The sequence below is a fragment of the Chamaea fasciata genome, unplaced genomic scaffold (genome assembly GCF_029207755.1).
Source record: "Chamaea fasciata isolate MVZ Bird 193981 ecotype frontalis unplaced genomic scaffold, bChaFas1.0.hap1 SCAF_3, whole genome shotgun sequence".
Lineage (NCBI taxonomy): Eukaryota > Metazoa > Chordata > Aves > Passeriformes > Sylviidae > Chamaea > Chamaea fasciata.
The window spans coordinates 41,987,010-42,014,154 of NW_027094088.1; the positions used below are offsets into that span (position 1 = coordinate 41,987,010).

Here is a 27,145-nt window from a genome sequence, read left to right on the forward strand (position 1 = left end):
AGTGTCTGAGTGGCCATGGAGCAGCCTGGTTGTACCTACAGCTTCTCTTGTGCTTAACTCCCTTATGTGCCCTCTGCTGTGGCTGCGGGTGTTGTGTAAGCCCCAAGGCAGGACTGGCACTGGGCTCTCTGCAGAGAGCTGGCTGCCCAAGAAAGAGGCTGATTCCTAAAGAACTCAGATGTTATCTCTCAAGTTCCTTGTGGTACAGTCAGAAGGTAACTTTACCAAGTGGGCTGAAAACTCCTCAAGTGTTTTTTCTTAAATGCATTAATTTTGTTTTCAAAGCTGAGGAGACTCTTGCCTGTACCTCATTGCTCCCACCTTTATTTATAATTTTTGTATAGCAATCCTGATTTCTCAAGACAACAGCAGCTCTGTGGAGAGGAAGAGAAAGCTACACTGGCAATACAAGGTATTGAGACATCTCTTCTGCATAGCATGTGAAAAATGGTATATTACAACAAGTTTGTATCCACATCTGAGCTTGTACAGTGAACCAGTTAAGGATCTGTGATTTGGGGATTTTTTTGTTTCAAATGTGTGGACAGTCTAGATTTTAATCCAAACTTTCACAGATTTAGACAGCTGTTTCTAGTGCTGTAAAAGGGCATAAATCAGCACATATGAAAATCAATACACCTCATGGGGCTGAGTACCTCAGTTAATCAAATACTGCAACCATCAGCTTTTGAACAGCTTCCAGCTAGCTCCAGAGTATTTTCTGCATAGTTACAAGATTATAACTGCAAGAAAAAAAGGAAAGTTGGTATTTTAAACCCCATGATCTGTATGGCTTTTCATTGTTTGAGCCTCACTTTTGCTGGAGCTTGATTTTCTTTCCCGAATTGGTCTGAATCTAGAGAAAACAAAACCCTGTCTGTCTCAGTGATCCTGGAGAGCAGGGAATGCAAGGCTAGCCTAGGGCCATCTGTTACACTGCAAGAAAGGTTTTAGAAAACAAGGCCAGACAGTTGATTCACTGTAAAATAGACAGAAGTTATGACGATTATCATGGAAACAAATCCTATGAAGACCTCTTAAGTCCCCGGCTGCTATTACTCTTATTTTTTAAGTCAGCACTAGCTACCCACATCACATGAATAATACTGTATAAGTCACAGATGCAAAACAGCAAAACAGCATCTGCAGAGATCAGGACCTTACCAATGGGCATAATCTAAAACGATTACAGTTGTTCTTCTGGAGCATGGTTGTTGTGGGACACAGTCTTGGACTGCCTGGAGGAAAACGGCCCCATGCAAGCACTCACTGTCTCAGAGGCCATGTGTTTCTCTGAACTGTGTGCAGCTCTGCAGAGATGGGCCTGTGGGACACTCTCTGCCTACAGTGCAAAATGTGAAGCAGAGGAACTTTGCTGGTAGCAGAGGAAGGACTAAGAAAAGGTGAGACGCAATAATTTTTCCCTAAAGTATATCTGTGATGAATGTCAAACCTTAGCTTAAGAACCCTTCTAAGGAACCCTGGGCCTGGGACCACAACTATTAGGAAGTGAATTTTCATCCATGGGGTCCATAGTCTTTCTTCGTCCACAGGTCACCAGACGGCAATTCATGTGGCTACGATGGCGTACTTGTCATGTAGCCACACATTATGCCTGGAAATAAATTCCAAACTGAACAAGTTTTATGCAGCCTTGTATTTTTGAAAGGACCTTAGAGTAATCAGTAGACAAGCAGCAATAAAGGCTTTTAATCACTGTAGTCTGTGCTATGCTGAAATTAAACACAATCCTATTTCATAAAAGCCTGTGGTCACTCAGGAGCAACAGTTTCAGCCTGCTTGAGAGGCATGTGTGCCCCATCCAAATGCTCAGTGCCAAATCCAGTATCAGGCTCTACCAAAAGCACATGATCTGACACATGAACTCATCCACAGTGCTGGAGAACAGAAAGTGGGGGGCAGCATGCATGTTTCTCTGCAGGAAATCTCCTGGTGAAGTTTGCATGTGAAGGGGACCTCAGCTCTTGGGGCAAAAGTCTCAGCAGCAAAGTCGAAAAAACTCTTGGCATCCAAATCAGACTTCTTCAGATGTTCATTGCCAGGTTGATAAACTAATATCAGAAAAAGATCAACTTTACAATAAAGTTTTTCAGGCCCTTCTCCCTTCCCATGTCTTTCCCCAAATGAGAGTCCTTCCAAAGCAGTGTTTTGCTCTGAATTGACCCCATGCAGGGAAAAGAGCCTTTGCTCACTTGGCTTTTACATCTTGTCATTAAGAAGAGACTTCAGCCAGCAGGAAGGAATGAGGCAAAGCTCTCCAAGCACTAGATGCTGGAAACAGCAGTTACTTTATCTGCATCCCAGCCATCCACTTGGGTTCCCACATTTCTTTACCCTGGGAGTTCATTGTGCCTCACCCCAGGAAGCTTTGGCTTAGTGTGAAATGAGAGACAGCTCACAGAAACAGGGAGACAAGGAGAGCACAAGAAAATAAGAAAGCTGTGCTGAGCAGTGTGAGAAGAAAATGACAGACATGCACAGACGAGGCTGATCTGAATTCATGGGGGATTCAGGGGGAGTGAAAGACACCCCCCCCCACCCCCCCAATCCCCATCTGCTCCTTCCTCTTTCCCCCACTGAAACCTGGCGCCCAAGGAAGGAAAAAAGGCAGAAAAACTAGAAAAGGGCATGGGAAGCTGTCAATATGCCCCAGGGCAAGGAAGGAAGGAAACAGCATGGAAGAGATTTAAGCAGTGGGTGGGCTGTGGCAGATACCCCCCTGCACTCTCTCATGGACACCTGAAGTGTCATGCAGAAATACTCCAGCTCTTAGAAGAGGATAGCTGTAGAGAAACCCCATCATTTTGTCAGTGTTTATGAATCTGTGCCCATACCTCGCCTATATTCAGGTTAATGAACTCCTTGTTTTTCGAACTCAGTGCTTGGAATACTCCTGAAATGAGAAACGGACAGCAGTGCTACAAATACACCTCATCCATATTCATACACCAGCTCTCCATCCCACAACGAGGAGTGGCCATGCCGAGGAGAGGGAAGGCCTGGCACAAGGGCAGATTGCTTAGGATTGCTTGGTGGTGGTAGCTCCTCTGACAAAGCAAAGTCCTTGCAAGAGGAAATGTGTTGCTGACTTAAGGTCTTTATGCAAGGCTTACTTCAGGACTTGTCTAGAAGAGGTGTCCTGAATGTGTTAAACAGACAGATTTGGAGGATACTCTGAAATCAAGCCAAGCAATTTGCATTTCTTTATATATCTTATTTAACTTCTATCTCTCAGAAATTTAATAATTTTATTGCTACAGTCAAGCCAGAAAGTAAAGAGAAGAACAAAAGCAAAAAAAAATCAGTGAAGAAAGTTGATTTTTCTTCTCATGAATTGGGTTTTATCTGAATTCAGAGCCATACTAATGATCACTTTATCCAGCCATTTATCCAGCCTTTTAACCTATCTCTGCTGCTGCTGCTTTGTAACGAGACTGACCCTGTGCCAAAAGTGAACTGAGACCTTGGGTGTCTTGGTGTGCAGGGAACCACATCTGAAGCCAAAAGGGGGTATATTATGTAAAAGGTGCAGGAGATACCTGCCCAAGCACGTGCCGATTTTCTCTTTCCATGAGGCACAAGTAATATTTGAACCTTGAACTTGCATGATCCCAAATTAAGCTCCTGGGTGAACCACAAGAAGGGTTACAACATGAACTTTACCAGCATTCTTCACATGCCTTCAACATTGCTGCAGAGTTTATGTAGCAAGCTCTATTCACATGGGGAAATTTTCCATTAGCAGCAGAACATTTTTCACGTTACAGGAGAAAAGCCATGCTAAATGCAAATACTAAACACAACTCCTTTCTGTTAGCCTTGTACTCCATCTCAGATATTGTGCAACAGATATGCTCAACAGCCGAAAGCAGAATAATTTCTTTTTAAAAGGGGATGAAATTCTAGAGGAAGGAGATACTCACGACTCGCATTCTCCAGGCGTATTAGGCAGTTCAGAAAATCATCAAATTCAATCTGGAACTGCTCATCAGAGTATCGTAGGACAATCAGTTGCAGCAGGTAATTGTTGAGCTGGTATCCTTCCCAAAAACACACACAAAGAAAAAGTGAGCAACCTCACACATCAGGGGGAATCTACAGATCTCTACTAACTAATCTTGAAAACCACTTAATGGGAGGATACTCTGTGGCACACATCCGTCCAGAAAGAGATCTAACCAAAAAGTTCCTTAAGCCTGCAATGAATAACAAACTGAACAAGATATTTTTCAGGCACTGCAGTTTCTAGTCCATGAATGCTGTGATGTATGAGAGACCATTCTGTCTTCTTGAATTTGGAGGGATTTCTGTGAAATTAAGAGCTTTAATAAAAATAATTTGTGATGAAATACTAATGCAGTGATTGCTCTTCATAGCAGCTAACTCACTATTCCTTCAACCCTTGAATGTAGATGGACTCAGAGGTGGCTTGTTTCAGGATCTAACCCTGCACATGTGCAGCCCTGTTGAGTTTAACAGAGCTCAATAAAATACAGAAATTGCTCTGGCTGCCTCCCCTTCAGGACTGGGGGTACCTGGGGCAAAATTACCCTACTCAATGTGCCCAGGTTCTCTCTGGGGTTTAGACCTCCTCTCTGTTCAGGAGCACCTGGCCTGTGTGATTGTCTTCTGCACCCACACTGATCTGCCCAACAGGTTTACCAGATAAAATGCAGTGCTTATCTTACCTGCAGCTTTAAGAGCACCACGAAGCTCATAAGAGGACATGGAGCCAGATTTATCAAAGTCAAACTGAAGAAAGATACTCTGTTATGAAAGGAGCACACAGAAAGCTCAGTACTGGCATATGAAAGGGAGCACAGACATGGCATAGAAAGGCAAGGTGTTTATCTCCAGCTGCGCAGTATAAGCATTTAAGAAAGCTGAAAAGACTTTGGTCGAGATCCAGTCTTATTTTATAATGGAGAAGCAAATCTTGGTCCCAATTCTCTTTGTCATACGAACAGGTTGTTGCGACTTAAACAAACTGCCAAATCCAAGCATTAAAACATACTGAGTTGCCCTTCATTAAAAATGTCATGATTTTTTTTAAGTGATTTTAACTGGAAAGATGCATTGTTCTCTGTTGTTTTACTTTCAACTGACACATTCCCTTAATCTTATTTTATATTTTTCTCCATAATTCTGAGCACTGAAGATAAACTGTTTAACATGATGTTAATATTGTCACTTACTCATTTGCTTCTAAGTATAAAAGGTCTGAATAGACACATTCACAGTACAACTAAGAAAGCTGGCCAAACAGTTTGAATTTTGACCTAAATATTAAGCAATTTTCAAGCTGGAGTTGAATTCCATCCTTTTTCTGAAATGACAAATACGACTCTGCTTTGGAATATGAGTTATTTGGAGCTGTCGTCACATTCAGCTTAAAATTTTCCAGCAAATATATGTGCAAATCTTCCTACAGGATACAAGGATTTCTCAAGCCCCTTGTTAAAACACAGTGTGTCCTTTGTTAAAAGAGATGTGGTATTAATACCCAGAAAGTGTTGGCCATTTTTGATGGGCTAGACAAGAAGCAAAAAACTGCATATTTTGAATGCTTTGGTGAAGCACGAATTCAGAAAAAACTATTAATGGCCATAAGGAAACAATTATAATGTCTTTTATTTGAATATTCTGTCTGTGATTGATTCTGCAAGCCTACTTATTCTTACTGCCATATACAGTGGTAAGGAAATGTGTTTAAAATTAGAATCAGCATTTTCCCAGACTTCAATGCAGTTGACTCCTGAGAGATCAGTAACGAAAATGCAGTGACTTAGGAAATGATTGTTCCCTACTCGTGATGAATCATCACTTTCTTCTTCTGTACAACAGCAGTTATGGAAATTCCTTAAGTTTTATTTTGATTGGCTTGCTTATTAGTGTCCATTGCATTCTTTATCCCAAACATAGTTGATTAGCTCACAAAAATCTCAGTTATTTCTAGAAAACCATTATGATTTATCATCATGGAAAGCTAAGAATGTCTTTGACTATCCAAAACAAACCTCACGCTTTTAAAACATTTGTTTTGTGTTAAAATTCATGGCTTGAACACACTCCCGTCTCCATTTTTGTCTGCATGTACCTAATAAACTTTTCAGGAAGTAGCTAATGAAATGGAGGAAAAATAACAGTGGATAATGTCACCTACTATCCATTTCTTCATTTTTTCCCAGAAAACTTTGAACTCACTGAATTCCAGTTTCCCGTTGCCACTGGTCTGATAATATGAACTAAGGAAAAGGACTTGTTATATGAAAGCCCGAATTCAGTCTGAACTTATCAGAGTAGTTCCTTTAAGCAGAAAATGTTAAGTTGACTGGAAAGCCTATGATGCTGCTGAAACTGGCATTGGGATTTCTCATGAGGTAGAGCTCCAGCAGTTACAGTCATGCCTGTGGCTGTGATACTGCAGGAACATTATGTGATACAAAAACACAGCTGAGCAATTCAGGCACTGCATGGGGAAGAAGGACAGATTATTCTAAGGCAAGAACAGTTTTGGATGTAAATGGGATATAAATGATTCAGAGAATTAAACTACCTGATTAAAACAAATTGTTACTGTACCAAAGGAGTTAGTCAACCAATGTGCCCTTCGGTATTTTTATCTAGAGACCAGGCTGTGTTGCAATGGCTGAACCAAAAATTAATGTGAGTACTGGGGAGAGACTGGCAAAATCTGGTCCTTATGGTCTGAAATAAATGCCTGTATAGCAGTTCTAGGAGGCAATGGTTGGATCTTCCTGGTGTTCCCTCTGCCTGAGCTGAGGGACTTATTTCACTTAGTTACTGATGCCCCCCAAGGACAGTTCACTTCCAGGATGAGGCACCTGCTCTGAAATGCTAAATAAGGAATGGTCCCACATTCCCCTTCCTTCTTCCCTCTTGCCAGGACAAAGCCCTTGCTCAGATGGACACTGGCCCAGTGAGAATTCACGAAGGTCAAAACATGCCAAGTGGGGTCTGGCTAATACCTGCTGTTCTTTGAGCACCTACGCTGGTGACATTATTGAGGGCACCCACAGACCCCAAAGACATTCTCACTTTTGCATATTTTTACCCAGCCAGGTTCTTCTTCCCAGGGTCATGTAGAACTCTGACCCTGCTCCTCACCACCACATGGTGACTGTTGCCAGGGAATTCAGTAGCATGTGACACAGAGAAGACCATGCCAGCATTGACTTGGGTTTGCATTTTTATGGTTTTGCTCCTCCATTGTGCTCCAAATAGCACGTCCAGAGTGGGATGATTGTGTCTGCGTTCCTTGTGCTTCCAAAGCAGAGGAGTCGTCGTCTCCCCATTTATTCAAAACTATGCAAAAATTTGCTTGGAAGCATTGCAAATCATGGAAACTATTTAATTGTATCCTAAATAGTAAACCTAGAACTGCTGCCATGCTTTAGGGTCAAGTACAGGCCCTGGCTCTGTGCCAATACCATGTAAGGATGAGATGTGATCATGGACCAGCTCCCTGTTGAGGCTTGGTTTTTAAGCAAGAAAATTTAGAACTGGTCCCCTGTTCTTGTTACATGTGCAGGGTGACTAATCTGCATTGAATTTTAATATTATGAACTAGCTTTCACAGGATAAAATTTTGTCTGTTTTGGTTTTCTCTTAGAAGTGTTTGAGTGGATGTTGTTTCAGTCCATGACAGAGGAACTCAAACATTAGATACCTGCCTTGGTAGGACAGTTTTGTCTCATGTGTAACAAAACTGTCTATTGGGAAAGCATACTGCAAAAGCAGCTGTACCTGAGGAGAAGACATGCTAAACAAACTCAGCAGGTACCAGAACTCTGCAAAGGACAAATCTGGTGGGGAAACACTGGCTGTGATTCACCTGACCTGATGTCTGAGCAGTCATTTAGCACCTCTCAGTTAGGTACATCCAGAACAATTAATTACACCACCCCTTTTGCTGTCTACAAAGGAAGTCTAGAAAGCTGGCTTAGATGTAGATGCCTACACCACAAATGCCTAAATTAGGACAGACAACTCTCACTCACATGTCTGTTTCCTGGAGTCCCAGGAACTAGCTGAAAGACAAGATTTTCCAGTTTTTAAACTGATTGTCAAAAAAGAGCTTTGATATCAGCAATTTTCACCACTGCTGATCCTTAATTTCTGACCCATAACTCACATGTACAACTCTGTCTGGTGAATTTAGCTCCCCAGGCAAGAGACTTTTCTGGACCTAAATCTTCTAGGTCTCTTTCAAATAAACCACAGCTTGAAAAATGCACTGCTCTATACAGAAGTAGCTTGAGATTTACTTCTAAAGGTGGTCAGCATTAAAGCATCTGCCTCTAAATCTGCAATAGAAAACAGTTTGTCCTGAAGCTCCTAACCCTAAATTTCTAAAATAAAAATCAGGATAAAAATCAATCATGCGTTTTTGTCTTCTTTGGGTAGTGATCTGCCACGACATTACCAAATCCATTGCTGACACGCACGACATATCATGTTACAGACAATTACATTCATTCCTCATTTAGCCTTGCAGACACTTATTTGAAAGGATACATCCATAAGAGAAATGATATTTCGGCATGAAATGAGACTTAGGCTCTTGAATTTTATGTTCTTTGCTGAAAAAGAACAATAATAGGAAAGAAATCATGGGCAAAGGTGTCTTTTATAAACAGAAAGGAGAAAATAGGATTCATTGTGGTATGACCTGTGAACTGAAAGGTGAAGGCAGCTCTCACTACAGAGAAATCTCAGTCCAGACAGAGATGCATTTACTGGAGACATGGCAGGAAATACTGTCCTTGATTTGTAAATCAGGGAGTTTTGTACAGGTTTTCCCCTGTGCAAAGGGCCTGTAGCAAGATCGGGAGCTACATCCAGGTCTCAAAAGTCCCAACCTAGTGCCTGTCTCTCCCCAGCAGGGTGGCAGTGCAATAGGGAGCTGGCCTCGCTGGGCTGAGATGGATCGTGCTGGAGGCAGGGCAAGCTCATGGTTAGATCATGGACCAAATGCTTTCCTACCTCTGCCTTCACTGGCTCAAGGACACCAGATTGGGGTCGTAAGATAGCCTTTAATTTTCTATATGTAAATTAATTTAATGGCAGATTTTATGAAGTTATATACAGCCCTTAAGTTAGAAGTTGTCAGCACTTACTTTTTTTAAATACAGCATTCAGAACATATTCAAGTTCTTCTGCAGATATCTCCATGTCCTGCAGAAAAAAAAAGTTAAGCATCTGTTACTTGAATGTAAACACAAATACCAAAAACCTCAGAAAACACAAACCTCACTCATCAGTACTTGATTGCAACTCAGCAAAAGAGAACCATACAAAACCCAGAAAAAGCTAAAAAATTTAAGGGCTGGAAAAATACAGGAGTGCTGCCATGCATAAGTCTTTCTGCAGGAGATCTCAAGCGGGAGCCGCTGATTCAAAGGAAACTCAGCTGCAACTGAACATTAAACCAGGTAGGCTCCTTCAGAGCCTAAGTTCTAGCTTTGGTCCTCCGGCTTGCTCACCAGGGACTGCGCCCTTATCCATCGAGCCACAAGGCATGGTGACCTCTGGTGCCCAAACACCACACTGCAACTAGGCATACTCCCAAAAGATGTCGGGTTTGTTTCATGTGGCCCAGGATAGGAGGAGAAGTCTTTCCCCTCTTTTTGCATTTTGCTCTGACTCAAGGTGTTTTGCACTCACCTTTCCCGAAATCTGCTCAAACAGTGCCCGGAACTGCTTTTCTTCTTCAGTTTCTTGTGGGCTTGGGGTTGGATGTAGAGGCTGCAACACCAACCACACAAGCCCTTATAAGAATTGTAAAATGTGACATTTCTCCTGTAAATAGCCCCTCTGGGTACCTGGGACCACTGTACATCTTAAAATAAGGGTACACATGCTCCTGAACTCTGCCAGATCTGAGGACTCCCAGCCATCTCTCACTCTCTCATTTCCTTCAGCTGGGCAACTGTGTAGTGTGCCATTGCCTTGAAGAGCACCCATCCTGGAAAACACCTCTCCTCTCATCCCACCCTGCACCATCCTGTTTCCCTGGGCCTCCAACAACCACAGTGCTGTTGAGCTCTTTTCTCACAGCATCCTGGGACCCCCGGCCCTTCTTGAGAGCACCAGTGAGAAGCAGCTACACCTCAGCATATTACCCAGCAGAGATTTATTTTGCTACAGAACATGGCCCTGAGATCCTGGAAATGAAGATGTCATTGTTAGCTGAGTCCCCGGAGAAGAGTTTCACTAAAGAAGGACAAATTAGATCTTGGATTAGCTTGTTTCCATGGAAAGGAACACCACAATTAATGGCTTATTTGCAGGGATACACTTAAACAGGAGCTGACTCAGACCCAGCTGCAATTAGTGCTCAGCAGGCAGGCCAAGCCATTCAAAAGCAAAAAGAATTCAATCATTTCAGTAGGCACGTGTGTGTGTGTGTGTGTGTGTGTGTGTGTGTGTGTGTGTGTGTGTAAGCATTCCCTCTCAAGTCCTGTGGATATTGAGAAGTAAAATGAAGATATTTATATGCAAAACTAATGTAGGTTTATCAGACATTCTCTTGCTTCTTATTTTTCACAATAAATAAAATTTTAAAAGATGTGAACAGCCATGTGGCTCCCCAGTACTCATGGGTGGTGCCTTCACTGCACACGTGGTGGCTGACACCCACATCTCATGCTGGCTGGCACTGACTGCCTTCAAGGGGATGGGACGCATAATGATTATAATTTTGATTGTTACAGCTCTTTCACCATATTCAGTGAGCTTAGCATTTCAGTGACATACACAAAGCTGGCAATTGTATAACATTCCTGTGAAATGAATGTGGTTTAGCCAAAGACAGTAAAAGCAATGTATGCCGGCTTCTGCTGAGCTATTCTCTTGATATTTTAACTCTGTAGACTTACCTCAGGGAGATCAATGGCAACGTTTTCATCTAGATCCCTGGAGAAAACAAAACCTCATTTGGTACCTGAAGGTATTCAACATCTGCTTGGGGTGGAAGCTTGCTTCTTACCTTTTCCCCAGGTGAATGATAAAACAGGGTTTATTTTATTTAACAGGTTACGTTTAGCTAAAATTCATCAAACAATCAGATTTTTGCACTTTTAAATTTTGGTATAAGCCCTTAAAAGAGACATTAGGCAGGACTGAGGGAGGACACAGCCGTGCATGTCATCTGCTAAATAATTGATGTCATTCTTTATTCATTATTCATTGTGAACGTATTTTTCCTCAGTATGCTTTTTTAACATAAAATCGTCCTTTGGACAAACTTTGGGAGGAAACAAACAGGAAGCAAACACTGCTGTATTCACAGAGACCCAAACAGTGCCAGGCAGCTAGCAACTCTTCCCTGTCAAACCTCCAGCAGATTCATCATGGTATGCCCTATTTCCCCACCTTCTCAACTCCTCTCAAAAAAAAGTCAGGTTTAGCAAAAATGGGCAAATACGAAAAAACCCCCAAATGATGAAGGGTTTGCCACGCTGGGTCTCTGCTGCAGCCATGCTCTCCCCAGCAGCCAACAACCCCATGTGCAGGGGAGCACTAGAGGGCCCAAAGCTTGCTGCTGACTTACTCAGTGATGGCCTTCTTCTCAGAGAAGATCCTCAGGCAGAAATCTGCTTCCTGGTGTGGCTCAAATGTGGTGGGAATAAGAATGTAATCACCTGGTGGCAGCTTGAATCGGTGGGATACTTCCCTTAAATTGATGTAGGTTTTGCTCCTGGCCTTGGACGGGTGGTACCTGAAGAAGTCTTTGCCCAAGTGTCCATCTCTGCCAGGGCTCTAGGAGGAGAAAAAAAGGTAATGCTGCACTGGCCAGGGTGTGCTGATAGCCACACTCTCTACAAATCCATTTCCCACACTCACCCCTTTCCTAAGCACAGAGCCAAATTCTCCCTGGCACAGTTATTAACCCAGGAAATGATCCTGGCTCTCATTCCCTCTTCCAGATGCTTACAGCAATTTAGCTCTCGCCTTTCAGCAAGGACTCATTACCACAGCCCTTTCCCACCCAGAAGGCAGTCTCAGAGTACTCTGGGACATTGTCTTCCTACTTGAACATTTCCTGCCATTAAACATCACCATCCCAGATAGGGTGTCACAGAGCAGTGACAACAGATTCACCAACTTCAACCTTACTCGGGGACAGGCATCTGTGTGTGATGTGTCCCAGGATGCTCAGAAGAAGCAATATTCCCTCTCCCTGAACCAGGCAGGGGTTGACAGAATCATGGGGCTGTGTGACCTGTTCTAAGAACCCACGGCCTTGTGGGGACTCCTAAATTCTTCTCTGAGAGGACTCCATCCTCCTTGGGGCTTGATGTAACTGAGAAAGTTATTTTGAGAGCAAGGGCCCTAAAAATAGGGCAGGGATACAAACCCAGAGAAAGTTCCAAATGCCCATAGTGGAGCTCTTGTGCTGTAGCAGCAAAGGAGTACCTCATAAATAGAGTAGCCAATGGTCAGCATTTCAGCTCCAAGCTTCTTGAGTTTACGGCGGCCCTTTTGCATCAGTGCTGCAATGAATGTGCACTCGTCTTGTCCATCGTCCTTCTCTGTCAAATGCAGCTTGATTTGTGGATTTGTCCAGAAAGTCTCTGCCAATGTAAAGAACACCAGAGAGTCTCTTGGCTCAGAATAATAACCACCACTATTACTACAAAAACACCCCCACCATACCAAAAAAGACAATGAAGCTGAGGTTTCACTCAAACTTAGTTTTTCCATTAATTGTTATGCTTCTTTCCACTGAGCTTTGCAAAAAATAAGCCAAATCCCAAAGTCCTTCATGGAACTAGGTGTAGGAAAGATTTCAGGTCTGGTGCTTTATTAAGTTACCATGGTTCAAATTAAGCTGTCAGCTGAAATTTTATTAAAATTACATAACTACAATGATCCCATCGTGCTGGTGCCAGTCTGCACTAATGCAGTTCAGATCCATGACACAGCTTCAGAGGCACATAAACATGTTGGCTGAGCTGGGCTTTTTTGTCTCATTTTACTTGCTGCTGAAGTTAAACTGGCTTATTTGAACCTAGTCCTGCTCATGTAAATGCCATTATTAAGAGGTAGATCATATCCAATGAACCTGAGAGCAAAAAAAGCAACTCTTTCACTACAAAGTCTCAAGTGGGACCCTATGAACATTTACCACTTTGTTCATTGCTGGTTTCTTCATTCAAAAAAGCCAATCACAGAAAGGTCTTATCTTTAAAGTACAGCACTCTTAAAGCCTGTGGTTTGAGTTTCCTCATTTGTCCCTTTGGCTGGTTCCTGTCAGCTGAACTGTCCTGCACCCACAGCTCTGGCTACAGAGCTTCTCTCTGAAGAGTTATAGCTGAGGTTAGGTAAAGATTTCAGTGCCTGCTTTTCATTTTCAAACTGGTATGTACTTACCCAGGAAATTTCTACATCCTCCTGCAGTGGCTCCACGAACCCAGCTTCCCTGGTGGATGGTCACTTCCCATTTGTGGGCAGTGCTGTCTCCCAGGGCATCTGGAGTCAGGTTGCAGATCTCAACTTTGTCAAAATGCACTTTGAAGTCTTCAAACTTCATCCTGAGCAAAAGACACAGTAAGGAACAGTCAGCCACTCATTTTTGTGAAGGATGCTCAGCAGAAGTATTTCTCCCCCAGAGCCCCAAGGCCAGATGTAGGGTACTTTTGGTGACCTTGGATATATGCCAGTGTACAGCAGGAGAGCAACTAGCTTTCACTCACTGTGGTGTAAAGCATCCTTTTTGTCTGCATCTCATTCTAACATATCTTACAGCTTTCTTCTATTCAGTTGCAACTGAGTCTAAGATGAAATAGAAGTGACACTGGCACAAAACCTACAGGGGAAAGAGTTATTTCACCAACACCATCCTGGCCTCAATGGCTGCATCTGTATTGCCAAATACCCAACCAAAGGATTGTCTGGCACGTGCAGGAGCTAGGTCTTCATACAAATCATCTATGTGTTCAGTGTCAGGCACAATGACAGCACACCAGTGACGCATGGTGATGGATTAGTCAAGCCATAGTTTGATTACCTCTCTGCATTGCAATTAAAGTCACTTTAATTTAAATTAACGACATTTGGGTCTCTGCTAAGGTTCCTAGGCTCAGGCTGCTCACCCTTCCCTCCCTTATAGGTGCCTGGGACCTTGTTCTAGCAAAAATATAGACCAAACGTGAGAGATAAAGTGTGTTTGGACTTGAGAAATGTCTCCAACCTGCCCTTGAAGGTAGCATAGACACTGCTGCCTGCTACTGTGCCCCACAGACTGCACTGCATGTATTTTATGCCCAAGGTGGAGGCATGTAAATGGCAATGGGCATGAAGGAGCAAATGCCACAATATGGGCAGTTTTGAGCTGCTAGGCTGGGCTGGTTGAAACTAGCCTGCTCAGCACATGGAGAAGCAGATAGGCCAGGAGATTTTATCTAGCAAGTACAAGGGCAAAAAGGTACCCCTAGTCCCATTGGCCAAGGAGTCAGTTCAGGACTGAGCAAACAGCCAAGAGAAGGGACAGCCAGAGCCAGGCACCACTGGGCACTGGGTGCAGCCCTGAGCAACAGGGAACAGGGCACAGAAGCTGTCTAAGAGACAGCAGTTTGCATGGTGTGCACCACAAGGACAGGAGGCACACATACTCTAAGCCTGACAGTAGCCTTGGTAGGCTGAACTTCCCTCTGTAAAAGAGCTGATGCATTAGGCCTTCGTGAGGGCAATTTGGCATCTGGGTATGTTCTCTGCTCTGACTTGCTGTCTTGAAGAGCCCCCCTCTCTTCATGGACCATAGAAATAACATGCAGAAATGGATTTCCTCCCTAACACAAGCTTCTAGAACTATCCTTTTCCTCCTGTGGCAGATGCCTAACAACGAAATGGAGTAGCAGGTAGCAAAAACCCTCCAAGAGGCAAGTTTATCTGTGGCAGTGGCAGATACAACCCAGCTAGCCCTCACTGTGCCTCATCCAACACAGCTAGTTCCATTTTTCTTCCTCATAACAAATATATGTCTGTGGTGACATTAATTTACACTTGCTATGGGCGATTTTACAACTTGGTTTTGGTGTTGAAAGAAACAGCAAGGTTTGCTTTGCTGAGTTCTGCCCTTTCTTGTCAGCTGTTCCCAGATATCGCTAGCCCAAGGCACTGCTAATTCTCACTCTGATGCTCAGGACACTAAAGCAGGGGCAGCATAGCAAAATCTGTCTCCAAATGGCTTGGTTTCCAGGCCACACTATGCAATTTTGGGCTCTTTGGAAATGTACTGCAATGCAGAGGAAGGGGTTGCCCTTTAAAGATTAGATTTGACTTCTAGGAGGTAAAACACCTGTTCTGATTTCCCTGAGCTCTTCTGGGTTTGTACTCATGAAGGGAGAAGAAGACTCTGACGCTCTGATTTTAGAAGGGAAGGGACTAGGATGAGTGAGAAGCTGATTTCTTAGCCAACTACAAGATGCCCCTTTGCATCTATTGGAAAACACCTGGACAAGGCCAATCTGAACTGCTAGCCAAAATGTCTTTGTGGTAGTCAATGAGGTCAAAATGTCCTCAGCATGTCACCATGAGGATTTCCTTCAGTTCTCACAAGTCCAAAGAATAAAAGGGTCTAAAAAAGGATTTTTCCACTAATTTCACTGTTCATTTGATGCCTGCTTGCACACTTTTACCTCCATCACATGGTCAGGCTTTAAGTTGTGCCCTCTATTGAGATACTTGCTGGAGTTACTTGGGTTCCATGTAAACTCTTTGTCTCCTTTACACTCACCACATAAGCTACAACTGTAGCGAGGTCAAAAATAGACAAAAACTCAATCCAAAACCCAAAGAAACACAAAAGCTTTTTGAAGAAACTGCAAATGCCATAATGCATTTGCTACGTCAATAGGAAAATAACCCAAAACATCTTCTGTAAAAATACAGTAACGGAACAGCCACTGGACCTACTTCCCTCCAGTTATCAAAATTTGGGATAAATCATTTCCTGTGACTTAATGTGCTGCATTGTCTATTTCAAATAACTTCTCAGGCCTGAAGCTGAACTTTGGTTTAACTTAGAGGCAAAATCTGGAATAGCACCATTGCATCGATTTACCTCTATGTAAAACAATTGAGCATCTAGCCCTAGAAAATGTGACCCAACACATTGTCACAGCATGGTCAATATAGGGGGGATCACGTGCAAGTCAGCCGTCTGCCTTGTCTGAGATCATGAACTTGGCATGAAGAGCACTTCACACTTCTAAAGCAATTTCCACCATGTTGGTTTCTTTTTTTCATTTCATTTCATTTCATTTCATTTCATTTCATTTCATTTCATTTCATTTCATTTCATTTCATTTCATTTCATTTCATCTTTTCTTCAAAATTTCCACAATTTCACAGGTATCTTGGTGCTCTTTTTTTTATGCAACTAGTAGTATTGCTTCTCAGGACTCATTCTCTTCCAGTGCATGCCCAGAATGAATCTTGAATCTGTTTCATAGCTGATACAGCTATGCTTCTTTCTGCCCTTGTTCATGGGAAGGATTTAAAGGGTGTTACATTCATAGGAGACACACAGTATTTGAAATACCAGTTAACTAAACTGATTTTTGAAGGCTTTTGTTATTAAAACAGACATAGACACACATGAAACACAGAAAACAAAGGGAGCATTCTACCTGCCCTCTCACAGGCAGAAACTGAGAGTTGCATCACTCAAAGGTTTCTTCCTTGTTTCTTGTTTCAGTCACTTGCACCTTGATTTCTGATTAGAGTCACACACTTTAAAAACCTGTGGCTTACCAGAACTCTCCGTCATCCCGTGCTGCCTGCGACAGGCGTCTCTGTTCCGCTGGGCTGACCGAATGCCACTCCGCAGAGCTACAGGAAAACAAAACCCACCTTTACTACAGGGATGTGGCAATTTATTCTCCCTGGCTCAGAATGACTGGCTGGACATAACAGCAAGCTGTTCTTCTCTCACACGGGTTTTATTTGTGCAGCTTGCACAAACACAGCAGCATCTAAGAAGTTTCCTCATCCTGCTGGCACTCATTTATTATTGTACCAATTAATGCAGCCAAAAACAGCACCAGGGCAAAGATCCCAAAGCTGTTCCAGAGTGGTGTCAATGTAAGTTGTTGACACTGGGAGTGGTCTCAGGTGTTTGGGTTGGAGATAATAAGGCTATTGGTAAACCTCAAGATGTTGGTAAGTAAACACTCTCCTTAAATCAGTATTCCATCTGTAGCACCATCTTCTTTTTCACTCTTGTCGCTAATTTAGGGCCAGATTTTTTTTCAAAATTGAGTCAATGGGAACTGAATTGGGTCCTTCCCCTGCACAGAGAGATTTGGTGGAGTAACTGGGGCCCCAGGCTAAGCCTTTGCCTCCTTTTCACTCACCCCTTCAACTCCAGCTGTGGCATATCAAAACAGAACAAAAACCTGAAAAAGCCTTTCAGAAAACCTGGAAGTGCACCACTATATTTCCAATTTGATATAATAAACTTACAGAGTAGAAGGCACCTTGGCTTGTGGTTTTTAATTCCAGCAACCACTGCAAAATATTAATACAGGCTCCTGTATTGACCTGCAAGCCCCTTTGCATCCTGAGTTCCAGAAAGCCTCCCAAGTGCAGAGTCAGAGCTCTGCTTTGCAGAGACAGCCTTTTTGACGAACAGAATAAACTGCCAGATGCCTGTCCTGATCATAACCTCTCCATCTTTTTCAGATTTAAGAACTCATTATACATGTCAATTATCCATGTTTTTCTTCAAGATAAAGGATCTCAGCTGATGTGGATGTATTTAATTTACTTCTGAGCCATGATAAGGACAGGGAAATTTAAAGTAGTCCTACAAATGATTACATGTCCCAGCAATATTAAAGGGCCAGGTAGGTTATGGTTCTTCTCTGAATCTGTGTGAATTTAAAAAAAAAAAAAAAAACCCTCAGTAGAAAAAGTGAAACAAAAATGAAACAATGCGTATGTGCAAAAATATACTGAAAAGTGTGTGTTGGAGAGGAATGTAATATTGATTTTTTACTATGTATTTTTTAAATTTTGTATTGTTTGCACTTTGTTTACCATTAGTAGTAAAGCCTGACTGGTTTTCAGGCCAATCCTGTTGTGGTTTGGGTTCCTTCCACAACTTTGGCCATGGAGAGGGTCTCATTTAATGGCCATATATTAAGATATTACTCCTGATGTGTTTAGAAACCCCAAACAATAAACATAGAAAGATGCAAGCTATTCAGAGGGGGTAATACACTCAGTTTCAGCTTATATGTAGTAGGACAAAGTATGGATGTTATGTTACAAGTACTACAGCAACAGGCTTGTAAATATTTAACCAAAAATATCACTCTGAATGTATAACTTCTACAATTTGGAGAGTATTAAAATTAACTTATTTGTATTAATGCATGATTTCTGCTGATGTTAGGTTTTGGGAGCTAAACAACCTCGACAGAATCCCTGCATTGCCCTGCTTTGAATATGCTGAGGGGGAGATGCTGTAGGGCAGTAATACTGTTAGGCATGTGCAAACCCTTGATTTAATTTCCTATGGAGCAGCTGGGGCTGCAGGAAGCAACTGTGGAGCAGAAGCTGGGATTTGGCCTTTCCAAGGCCAGTGTGTATGGGACAGTGCACCCACTTGTCACTCCAAGGGCCGTTCCACTCCACCTGTCCCCACGGGTTCCTGATCCTTATGAGCCGCACTTGCCGGCCCCTATAGCTCACCTGGGGAAGAAGGAAATAGAGAAAATATCAAGTGCCAGGACCTAGGGAGCAAGGCTTCCCCAGTGTGCAGACGCTGGTGTTAATGGCTGGGCAAAAGGTGCAGAGTGCCATAGGAGGAGTGAAAGGGAAAGCTGGATGGGAATTTGGACAACTTCCCCAGGATAACCTCCCCCATCATCTGAGGCTGAGGGGACACTCCCTTATTTTTTCCCCAGGTGTCTCCTTGCCCCATGCCCCTGGACATACCTCCTCAATGCCAGTCACAGAGTACGCGTGGCCTTTCACAAGGCCAAATGGGGTTCGGGCTTCTGACTCGGCAGCACTGCTGGTCTGGAATGGGGAAAAAAATGTGAATGAACCTCTCTTCAGAGTGAGATTGCAAGTGGTGCCACCTGGTCCCTTCCAAGCACCAGGCTAGCCAGTGGCTAAGCCATACTACAAACAGGGAACTTGTCTTTCTGCTCAACCATGATGCAATATTTTTTCCCATCTGGGAAAAAATATAGAGGGTTTTAAGTGTTGTTCACTCAGAGAAAAAATGAAGTGGTTCCAGGGTGGAATTCCACCTCTGCGCCTGTGATTTTTTTTCAGCACCACCCACATTTCCAGGATCTCAGTCTTAAGTTTCAAACTGAGATCAGCTGTTCACATGGTCACATTTCTTGTAAAAAGGCTTTGGTGGACCGTGGTGGTGATGAAGGGTCCCATCAGTCAGCTGAGTATCACACTGCCTAATTCAATAAAAATTCAACTAGTCTTTGCAAGCAGCAAACTTCACCAGGAGAAAAAGTGAAACTCAAACCAGAAAATATTGAACCCCAAAGTTGAGGGCATTGAGAAATTGAGACCCTATTTCTTACTTACATCAATGGAGCAGCCCACCATTGAGCATCTTTTCAGAGCTTTTTCTAGGATTTCATAGAAATTGTCAGGTGCCGCCTTAACATCATACATTTCTCCTATACCCCCAGTGAAATCCTCCATGGCCTCTATGGTACTGCCACCCTTCAGAGACTCGTAGCTGCCATTCAACCTGGAAAACACATGCTGACTGTGAGGATTGTTTCAAGATATCCATGTTTGAGAGCTTTCTCACACATGTGTTGAATTGCGGCAATAGCACAGAAGTCAAAATAAGTACCCCGGAGAGTACCCAGGCAGTGGTATCGGGGTCATTCTGCTTCCCTTTTTACTTGCATTTTTAATTCATTCATTCCTCCGTATCTTTAAAGCCTGGGTGTGTTCTTCTTTAGTGCCAGTTGTCAGGCTGGCAAGGGCAGCAGCAAATGCTAAAGCTGCTCACTGGGATTGTGAATACCATATGAACAAACTGTGAATAATGTATGCACAAGTAGCAAATTATGTATGTGCAGTGGGACTTACTTGGCATAGGCTTTCTCTAGTAAGGCACTCCAAAATTCATTGAGTTCAGCTGAGTGCAAGAAAACCAGCCGGCCCTTGAAGGTGGGTAATCGGTCATCAATCACGACATCCAGCCACTCGTTGTGCTGCCAGAACTGTTTAGAAAGCATGGAGCATGAGTTTGCTGACAGCAGGGCATTGTAGGGTTCTGGTATCCCAGCATTTCTAATTGTAAGTTAGTGACAATCACAGGCTTCATTAGAAGACATGTAAATCATCTGTTCCTGTTCTGCCATGCTAGGCTGCCCTCTAGGAAGGCTGATCTGTCTTAAGGAAACACCAAGACTAAATGTGCAGACCTGTACTGTAACTCCTTGTCTGGATTATGTCACTCACATAGCTACACAAGTGTTCACCACATAATTCAAGACTCCTTTAGGACACACGTGTTGCAGACCCCAGTCCAACTCCTTTAAGGACTTATATCCTAAGTGAGGTGTGTGTGCCTAGGAAAATGTGAAGTGATTTCTAAAGCCATGTATCTGTTCACAAAACAGGAGTGGCTGTGTTTGTGCCTGTGGGAGGCTGATGCAGCCCTCTAGTCTGTTTCTCAAAACATAAGCAACAGTGTAAGCTCAGCAATCCTACCTTTTTCAGTGTCTCCTCTGTAGTACCTGATAACCTCACTGCAAAATAGACCATGAAATGTAATGACAGAGATGTGTTCGTTCTGTGACAGTTGTTCACCTTACCTGGAAGTGAAATATTCCAGCATAATTGGGCCCAAAATTTTGATCCAGTGGCACCACCCTTGCCAGTGTTTTTTCATTCAGTGTGAGAGAAGCTATGGCTGCCAATAGCCAGCAATCGCCTGTGGATTGAGAAGGGGAAAAGAGGAACAAAAGGGGCCAGAGGAGACGCTATGACAGTTAGCTGCCATTTCCCCTGAAATCCAAATGACAGCCTGCGTGTCCCCAGAGAGGGTGTCCCTGCCTGGCAAGGGCAGACTGTGCTCCAGTCTGGTAGACAAAAGACCCCCTTGGGCTCTTAGTACCCTCGAGTGAAGATCCTTCCCTGATCCTGAATCCCACTGCATCAAGATGGTCCCTGGCATGGGTGGGAGGGAGCTGTGGGCCAGGTGAACCTGGACAGGACCTACAGCTCCACTGCTCCCACCAGTTCAGGATGGACAACATCCCCTCCTGTGTGAGGATACTGCTGCTGCTCCTCACAGTGTGTAGACATGAACACATCCACCCAGAGGGAATCACTCACCAAGATCGCCTTGACAAATGTCAGTTCTGGTGGCTCCTCCAAGGATAAACTTGGGGTCTTTGACAATGTCCTGCAACAGTGAGACAGAAGTTACTTAGAATGTGCCAGGAAAATATCACCATCACTCTGAACCAGACTTGCAGCAGTGCTGAGAAACCCTGTGTGCCACACGAGCTGCATTAACCTGCAGCAGTGTTGCCACCACAAAGAACAAGATGGGGAATCCTAGATAATTAATTACAGTGTAGAGCAATTAAAGAATCAACTGTCCTCATTTTTTTTTTCATAATTACTTGGCTGCTAATGAAAGGCTGGCATTCTTTATTCATCTGTAAGCAATTGTTAAAATATCATAGCACAAACTCATCCAGAAGATTGATGTCAGGTTGCAGCCTCTGTTAACAGGGCTGTTTGCTTGCTTTCCTCCAATGGCTGAAAAAAAATCAAATTAGCAATTTACTTTTAACTGAACTAGTAAGCCTTTTATTTACTTGCATTTAATACCTGGAACATACAGGGTCTGACAACCATGAGACAATTTCTCCCTCAAAAAAGCAAACAACAAAGACAGCTTCAGTCCTGTTAATTCTTAGGAAGAGTTAACATTACCTACCCCATGTGGTCAGAGGTCAGAGGGAATGGTGCTCATGGTAGCATTACAGCAATTCTTAAGCATTCATTAGACTGGTTTAGTTCAATTACTAGTACCATGGCTGGATAGAAAAATTACAGTGATAAACCAATAAGTGTGGCAGGAATTCTCTCTCTTCTCATTTCCCCATGAACAGTGTATTGAATATAATTGATTGAACTGAATGGAAAGGGGGAGAGGAGAATATCTGTTACTGGAGGAATATGCCTGTAATTAATCAGTCTGTCCTGACACATTATTGCAGATCCTGTGGCATGAAGCAGACCCTTCTGTCTAAGTGGCAAATGAAACAAATTAATAGGGAGGGAGGGGAAATAGAAGACCACATTCAATCATTTAATCCCTGCATTTGCCTGGATTAAATTGATTTGCTTCGAGTTCATATCACTGGATTTTCTCAGACCATAGGGTAGAATATTGATAGTTTTGTTCAGCTTCCTGCATTTATTGCTGAGACACCTGCTGCTGGCCACTGCTGGAGCCAGGGCATTCCCCTGGGAGCCAGCATTGCTGCTGCGGAGCTCCCCCTGCAGAGGTAATATTCAGGACGAAGCTGGTTTGCATATTTTTTGTTTGTCTTTGCTGGGGAGGAGGTGGTGGCCAGGTTGTGCCTCAGTCACAGGTGCCGCGGGGAGGAGGTACCACACGACACCCTGTCCCCAGAGTGTGGAGCAAAGGGAAATCAAACAGCAGCTCCTCCTTACCTGGCCCGCCTGCTTGATAAACACACTCAGTCTCGTTGGGACTGGGCATGAACAATAAAACCACAGCTCATTGCCTCTAGACATTGATATAGCAATGGCTGATAAAGTATCTGATCTTCAACAACACACTTTGTTCTATCACCATGGCTCTGAGAAGATGAAATTCTCATTGCAACTAATGCATTTCTCTGTTACCAAGAAGCCCTGAGTGTTAGCAAGGGACAAGATAAAAAACCTTTCCACTGACATGGGTTTGATTCATGACTCATTGTTTATTACGTATCTCTGTAACTCACATATGGAAAAATGTTTTCAACCTCCTATGTTTAAAGCAATAAAAATAATTTTTAAAGTATCAGTAAAAATTAATTGAAAGGACTGGACTTATGCCACATTCTCTGCTTCACAAAAGAAAACACACAGCAGTTTTTGAGTGGGTGTTGCAAAAATAATAATAATAAAAAAGGACTTTCAGATGGTATAATAATCTATCAGGACTTTCAGCATGCTAAAGGACAAAACCCAGCATTCACACACAGCAGGCAGTAATAAAAGAATTCACCTGCACAAGGATATTGCCTAGAACTAGGAACATGCAGTCTTCAGGGAGATGAAACACAGTGACCCGTGACTGTCCTGATGCTGCATTAAAACTGCGTTTCTTTAAACACCAAAGAAAACAAATTGCATCCCTGTGCCTGTCTTGCACTGGTAGAGGGGGTACACAGAGACCTAAAACATGCTGGAGGTGAGATGGTTTCTGTGATTACATTTCTCTGGTCCCAACCTGTCATACTGGTTGTTTTTGGTTGTTCATACTAGGAATATTTCTTTCTTACTTCCTCCTGTAGACCATAGGTTCATTTGACATTGGTAAAACCCGTTTGCCTTTCCTTTTTTGGATGTTTTTCATTCTTCAATTTCTATATCTAACTTTCCCAGACACTGAGCTGTTGAATTCTGGGGAGAGGAGAGGAGAGGAGAGGAGAGGAGAGGAGAGGAGAGGAGAGGAGAGGAGAGGAGAGGAGAGGAGAGGAGAGGAGAGGAGAGGAGAGGAGAGGAGAGGAGAGGAGAGGAGAGGAGAGGAGAGGAGAGGAGAGGAGAGGAGAGGAGAGGAGAGGAGAGGAGAGGAGAGGAGAGGAGAGGAGAGGAGAGGAGAGGAGAGGAGAGGAGAGGAGAGGAGAGGAGAGGAGAGGAGAGGAGAGGAGAGGAGAGGAGAGGAGAGGAGAGGAGAGGAGAGGAGAGGAGAGGAGAGGAGAGGAGAGGAGAGGAGAGGAGAGGAGAGGAGAGGAGAGGAGAGGAGAGGAGAGGAGAGGAGAGGAGAGGAGAGGAGAGGAGAGGAGAGGAGAGGAGAGGAGAGGAGAGGATCTTCTGTTCTTCAGATTATTCTAAAATTTTGAAAGAGGACAGTTTGAATTTGTAATTAAAAAGGATTTTAAAGGATTGCTAAACAAAATCATTAAATGTCTTCCTAAATCTTGGAGCTCTTCACTTTTGTAGAAAGTCAGAGATTCATCTGGTGCAGATCCATGTAGCTCACTGATTGCAGTGGGAGATTTACAGATTACTGCTAGCTGAAGGTCTTGCTCCTGCTGCTACAAACATGTATATATGCAGATATATGCATGTCAAAGTAATGAGAAAGCCTTCTCTACTCTCATTACTAAAGATTAAACTCTAACAGATTGTAAATCAGAAGATTTAGATCATTTGTCCCTGCAATTACCCACATGTACTGTGCTACACTTCATCCAAGCTACTGTTAAATACTGTTGGGAAAGGCAGTAAAAACCAGTCGCCAAGAGAAGAAGTTGGAATATAGATACCCTACACAGAAGCCATGTTGGTGTCCTCACCCTCTCCAGCTGTGGCAACTCACCTGGCACATGCTCCAGGCCCATGTTCCCTTTGCAAAGTAAAATGTGTTAAATTGAAATTGCTACAGCACCTCTATTTTGCTGCTGCTCCTGATGGATAATAGAGATGAAACTGACTTAACTTAGATGCTAAGGAGCCAGAGCAGAGCATAACTAATACCCTGTCCTTACACATCCTCTCAGCCTCCCCTGAGTTTTATTTCTCGCAGTGCAGCTCACAAAAGTGCGTGGGGGGATTGGAGTGTAAAGGCAGATGCCATTTGAGGTAACTTACTCATCCTGGAAGTGTTTCCAGTTCAGCACACAAAGATCCTGAAGATAACAGACCATTCTCCACTGCTCCTGTGTACCATACACTAGGACACAACGGCTCTCAACCACTCCTGGCCACATCTTACACCAAATTTTAACTGCTCTGAAGCCATACAAAGACAAACTAGCACCTAAGAGCTGGGCAAAGGAAAACCATTCTTTATGATTTAGTGTCACAGCCTCGTGCATTTTTGATGCCTCACAGCACTCTAGAGTCACCACACCCGAAGCATTTCAGCCTCACATCCCTCTCCTGTGCTGGGAGAGCAGACCCCCAGACCACCTGGGTTTTTGGAGCACAGATTTGCAGTAGCGCCTGTGGGGGCTGCACTTAGCATGTGTAGGGAACTCCAATTTTTTCATAACTGGAACTTTTCCAGGAGTAACAGCTTTAATTCTGCTCTCTATCAGCACTATGTTAACTACCAGATGCTGAGGCACTGAATGCTTATCACTGTGAATTAAGATAATTTAAATCCTTCTTTAAGCTTATGTTGTTCTTTCTCTCCCTTGATATCACTGTCACCAATGAAAAGTTTTTTTATAAAGGAAGAAGCTTTCAGGCTATTAAAAAAACCAAAACCAGAATAAACACCAGTCGTTAGCAAAGAAATGAAATGTCTCACATTTTTTCTGTGGTTATTAGTTACAGAGTGAAGTGGGTAGAAGGAACCTGGAGTGATGCTGGGTTTGTGATCTGAGAGCATGTGACTGGTGCAGCTTCAGGCTCCCACTGTGTTATTAATGACTCTTATGCAAGATGCATTGAGATACTCACTAAGCCCTTGGCTACTGCTGAATGGATCAGTAACCACAGCATGCATTTGTAATATCTCAGCGTTCCCTGATGGAAGTGAGCAAGTAAGTGTAAGACTCTTGTACTCTACAAGTTAAAAGGTTTGAATTTTTGAAGTTTATCTTAATTATGAATTTCCTACAATAACAGTTAGAACATTATCATAATGTATTTTACCCTTAATTCCCTGCATGGTCTCTTATTTTCATCTTTTGTACGGCAATAATGTAAGAGAGAAGCTGATTATGGGTTCTTTATGCGAGCACACAAATACACATGCATAAGTGTGTCTGTACAATGAGCTACACCTGGAACACGGCATGAAGCCTTCCAGCCCTCTCATCCTGCAGCTTGAGCTCTTTGCAGGTGGCATCTCAATCCTGAGCCACTGCTCCTGAGGTGGGAAGGGCTTCCCCCCCCACTTCATCTCCAGTCTCCCTGAGCACTCCACGTGTTTGGGGCATCCCCGAAGCACAGCAGTGCCTGACTTTGGGCAGGACGGGAGGAGCGACCACAGCGGCATACTCACCCCAGGCCTCTTCCAGACGAAGGGAATGGGGGGGTTTTCACTGAAGAAGAGAGACGAATTGCAGGCGGGGAAGTCGGAGTCCTCAAAGAGCACTCCCCTGCGCAGGCACTCCTGCTTCAGCTGCTCGTAGCCCTTCCCCGAGCTGTGGGTGTCTCGGGCAGCCCCGGGATGCGCAGCCGGCCGCGGCTTCGAGTCCTGGTACAAGTAGGGCATGTCTGCCCGAGAGAGCCCGGCGAGACAAGGCTCAGCTGGTGACGGGGGCAGAATGAGGGGCAGGGCAGGTGGGAAAAGAGAGGGGAGCAAGAATACCTCACGTGCCTCGCGAAGGAAAAGGAGGTGGAAAGGACTCGCTGTTGCGGGGAGCCGGTAATACCCTCCAGCCTTCCTCCGTGTCACCTCCTTGAGCTGCTGCTGAGCTAGACTGACCTCTCGGCTGCTCAGCACAGCACCAGGGACAAACACCCTGAAAGCAAACAGGGAGGCAGGGCGGCCGGTCCCGAGCGCCCTGGGAGCGGCCCGGAGCTGCGCCGTCCTCCCCCGGGGCTGCGGGGCGGGGAAGGGCGTGCGCGGCCCTGGCACCGCTCCGCACCCGGCACGGCCCGGGATGCCTTCGAGGTATGCAGAGCCCAGCCAGGGCCACTGAGCCGAGCCCTGGGGGAGAAAGCAGAGCCCAGGGCGGGCTGCGGCCGCAGTGCCAGCTTGCCTGGCTCTCGCAGGTGGGAGAGCAGCCTGGCCCGGCTGCGGCAGGGCTGCCTCGGCGGGCAGTTGTCCTCGTTGGACATCACGCGGGAGGGACAGCAGGGCCAAGGGATGCCCGTGGCCAGCACTGCTCTGCTGGCAGGGGCCTGGCCACAGAGCAAGGGCTGGGTGTGCAAAGCTAGTGGGGAGGAC

General features: G+C 44.1%; 1 protein-coding gene across 1 annotated transcript; it reads right to left on the reverse strand.

Moving 5' to 3' along the window:
• Positions 1-1,364: 1,364 nt before the first annotated feature.
• Positions 1,365-26,467, reverse strand: CAPN9 (calpain 9). Its single transcript, XM_066180442.1, has 20 exons — positions 26,255-26,467; positions 21,385-21,454; positions 20,862-20,980; positions 20,131-20,264; positions 19,612-19,780; positions 18,994-19,077; positions 18,662-18,747; positions 16,804-16,881; positions 13,420-13,580; positions 12,463-12,620; positions 11,597-11,805; positions 10,923-10,959; positions 9,709-9,789; positions 9,162-9,219; positions 8,560-8,624; positions 6,185-6,253; positions 4,710-4,788; positions 3,945-4,061; positions 2,856-2,914; positions 1,365-2,072 (listed from the first exon to the last, which is right to left on the reverse strand). The coding sequence occupies exons 1-20, from the start codon at positions 26,465-26,467 to the stop codon at positions 2,046-2,048; spliced, it is 2,073 nt and encodes a 690-aa protein (XP_066036539.1). The 3' UTR covers positions 1,365-2,045.
• Positions 26,468-27,145: the final 678 nt, after the last annotated feature.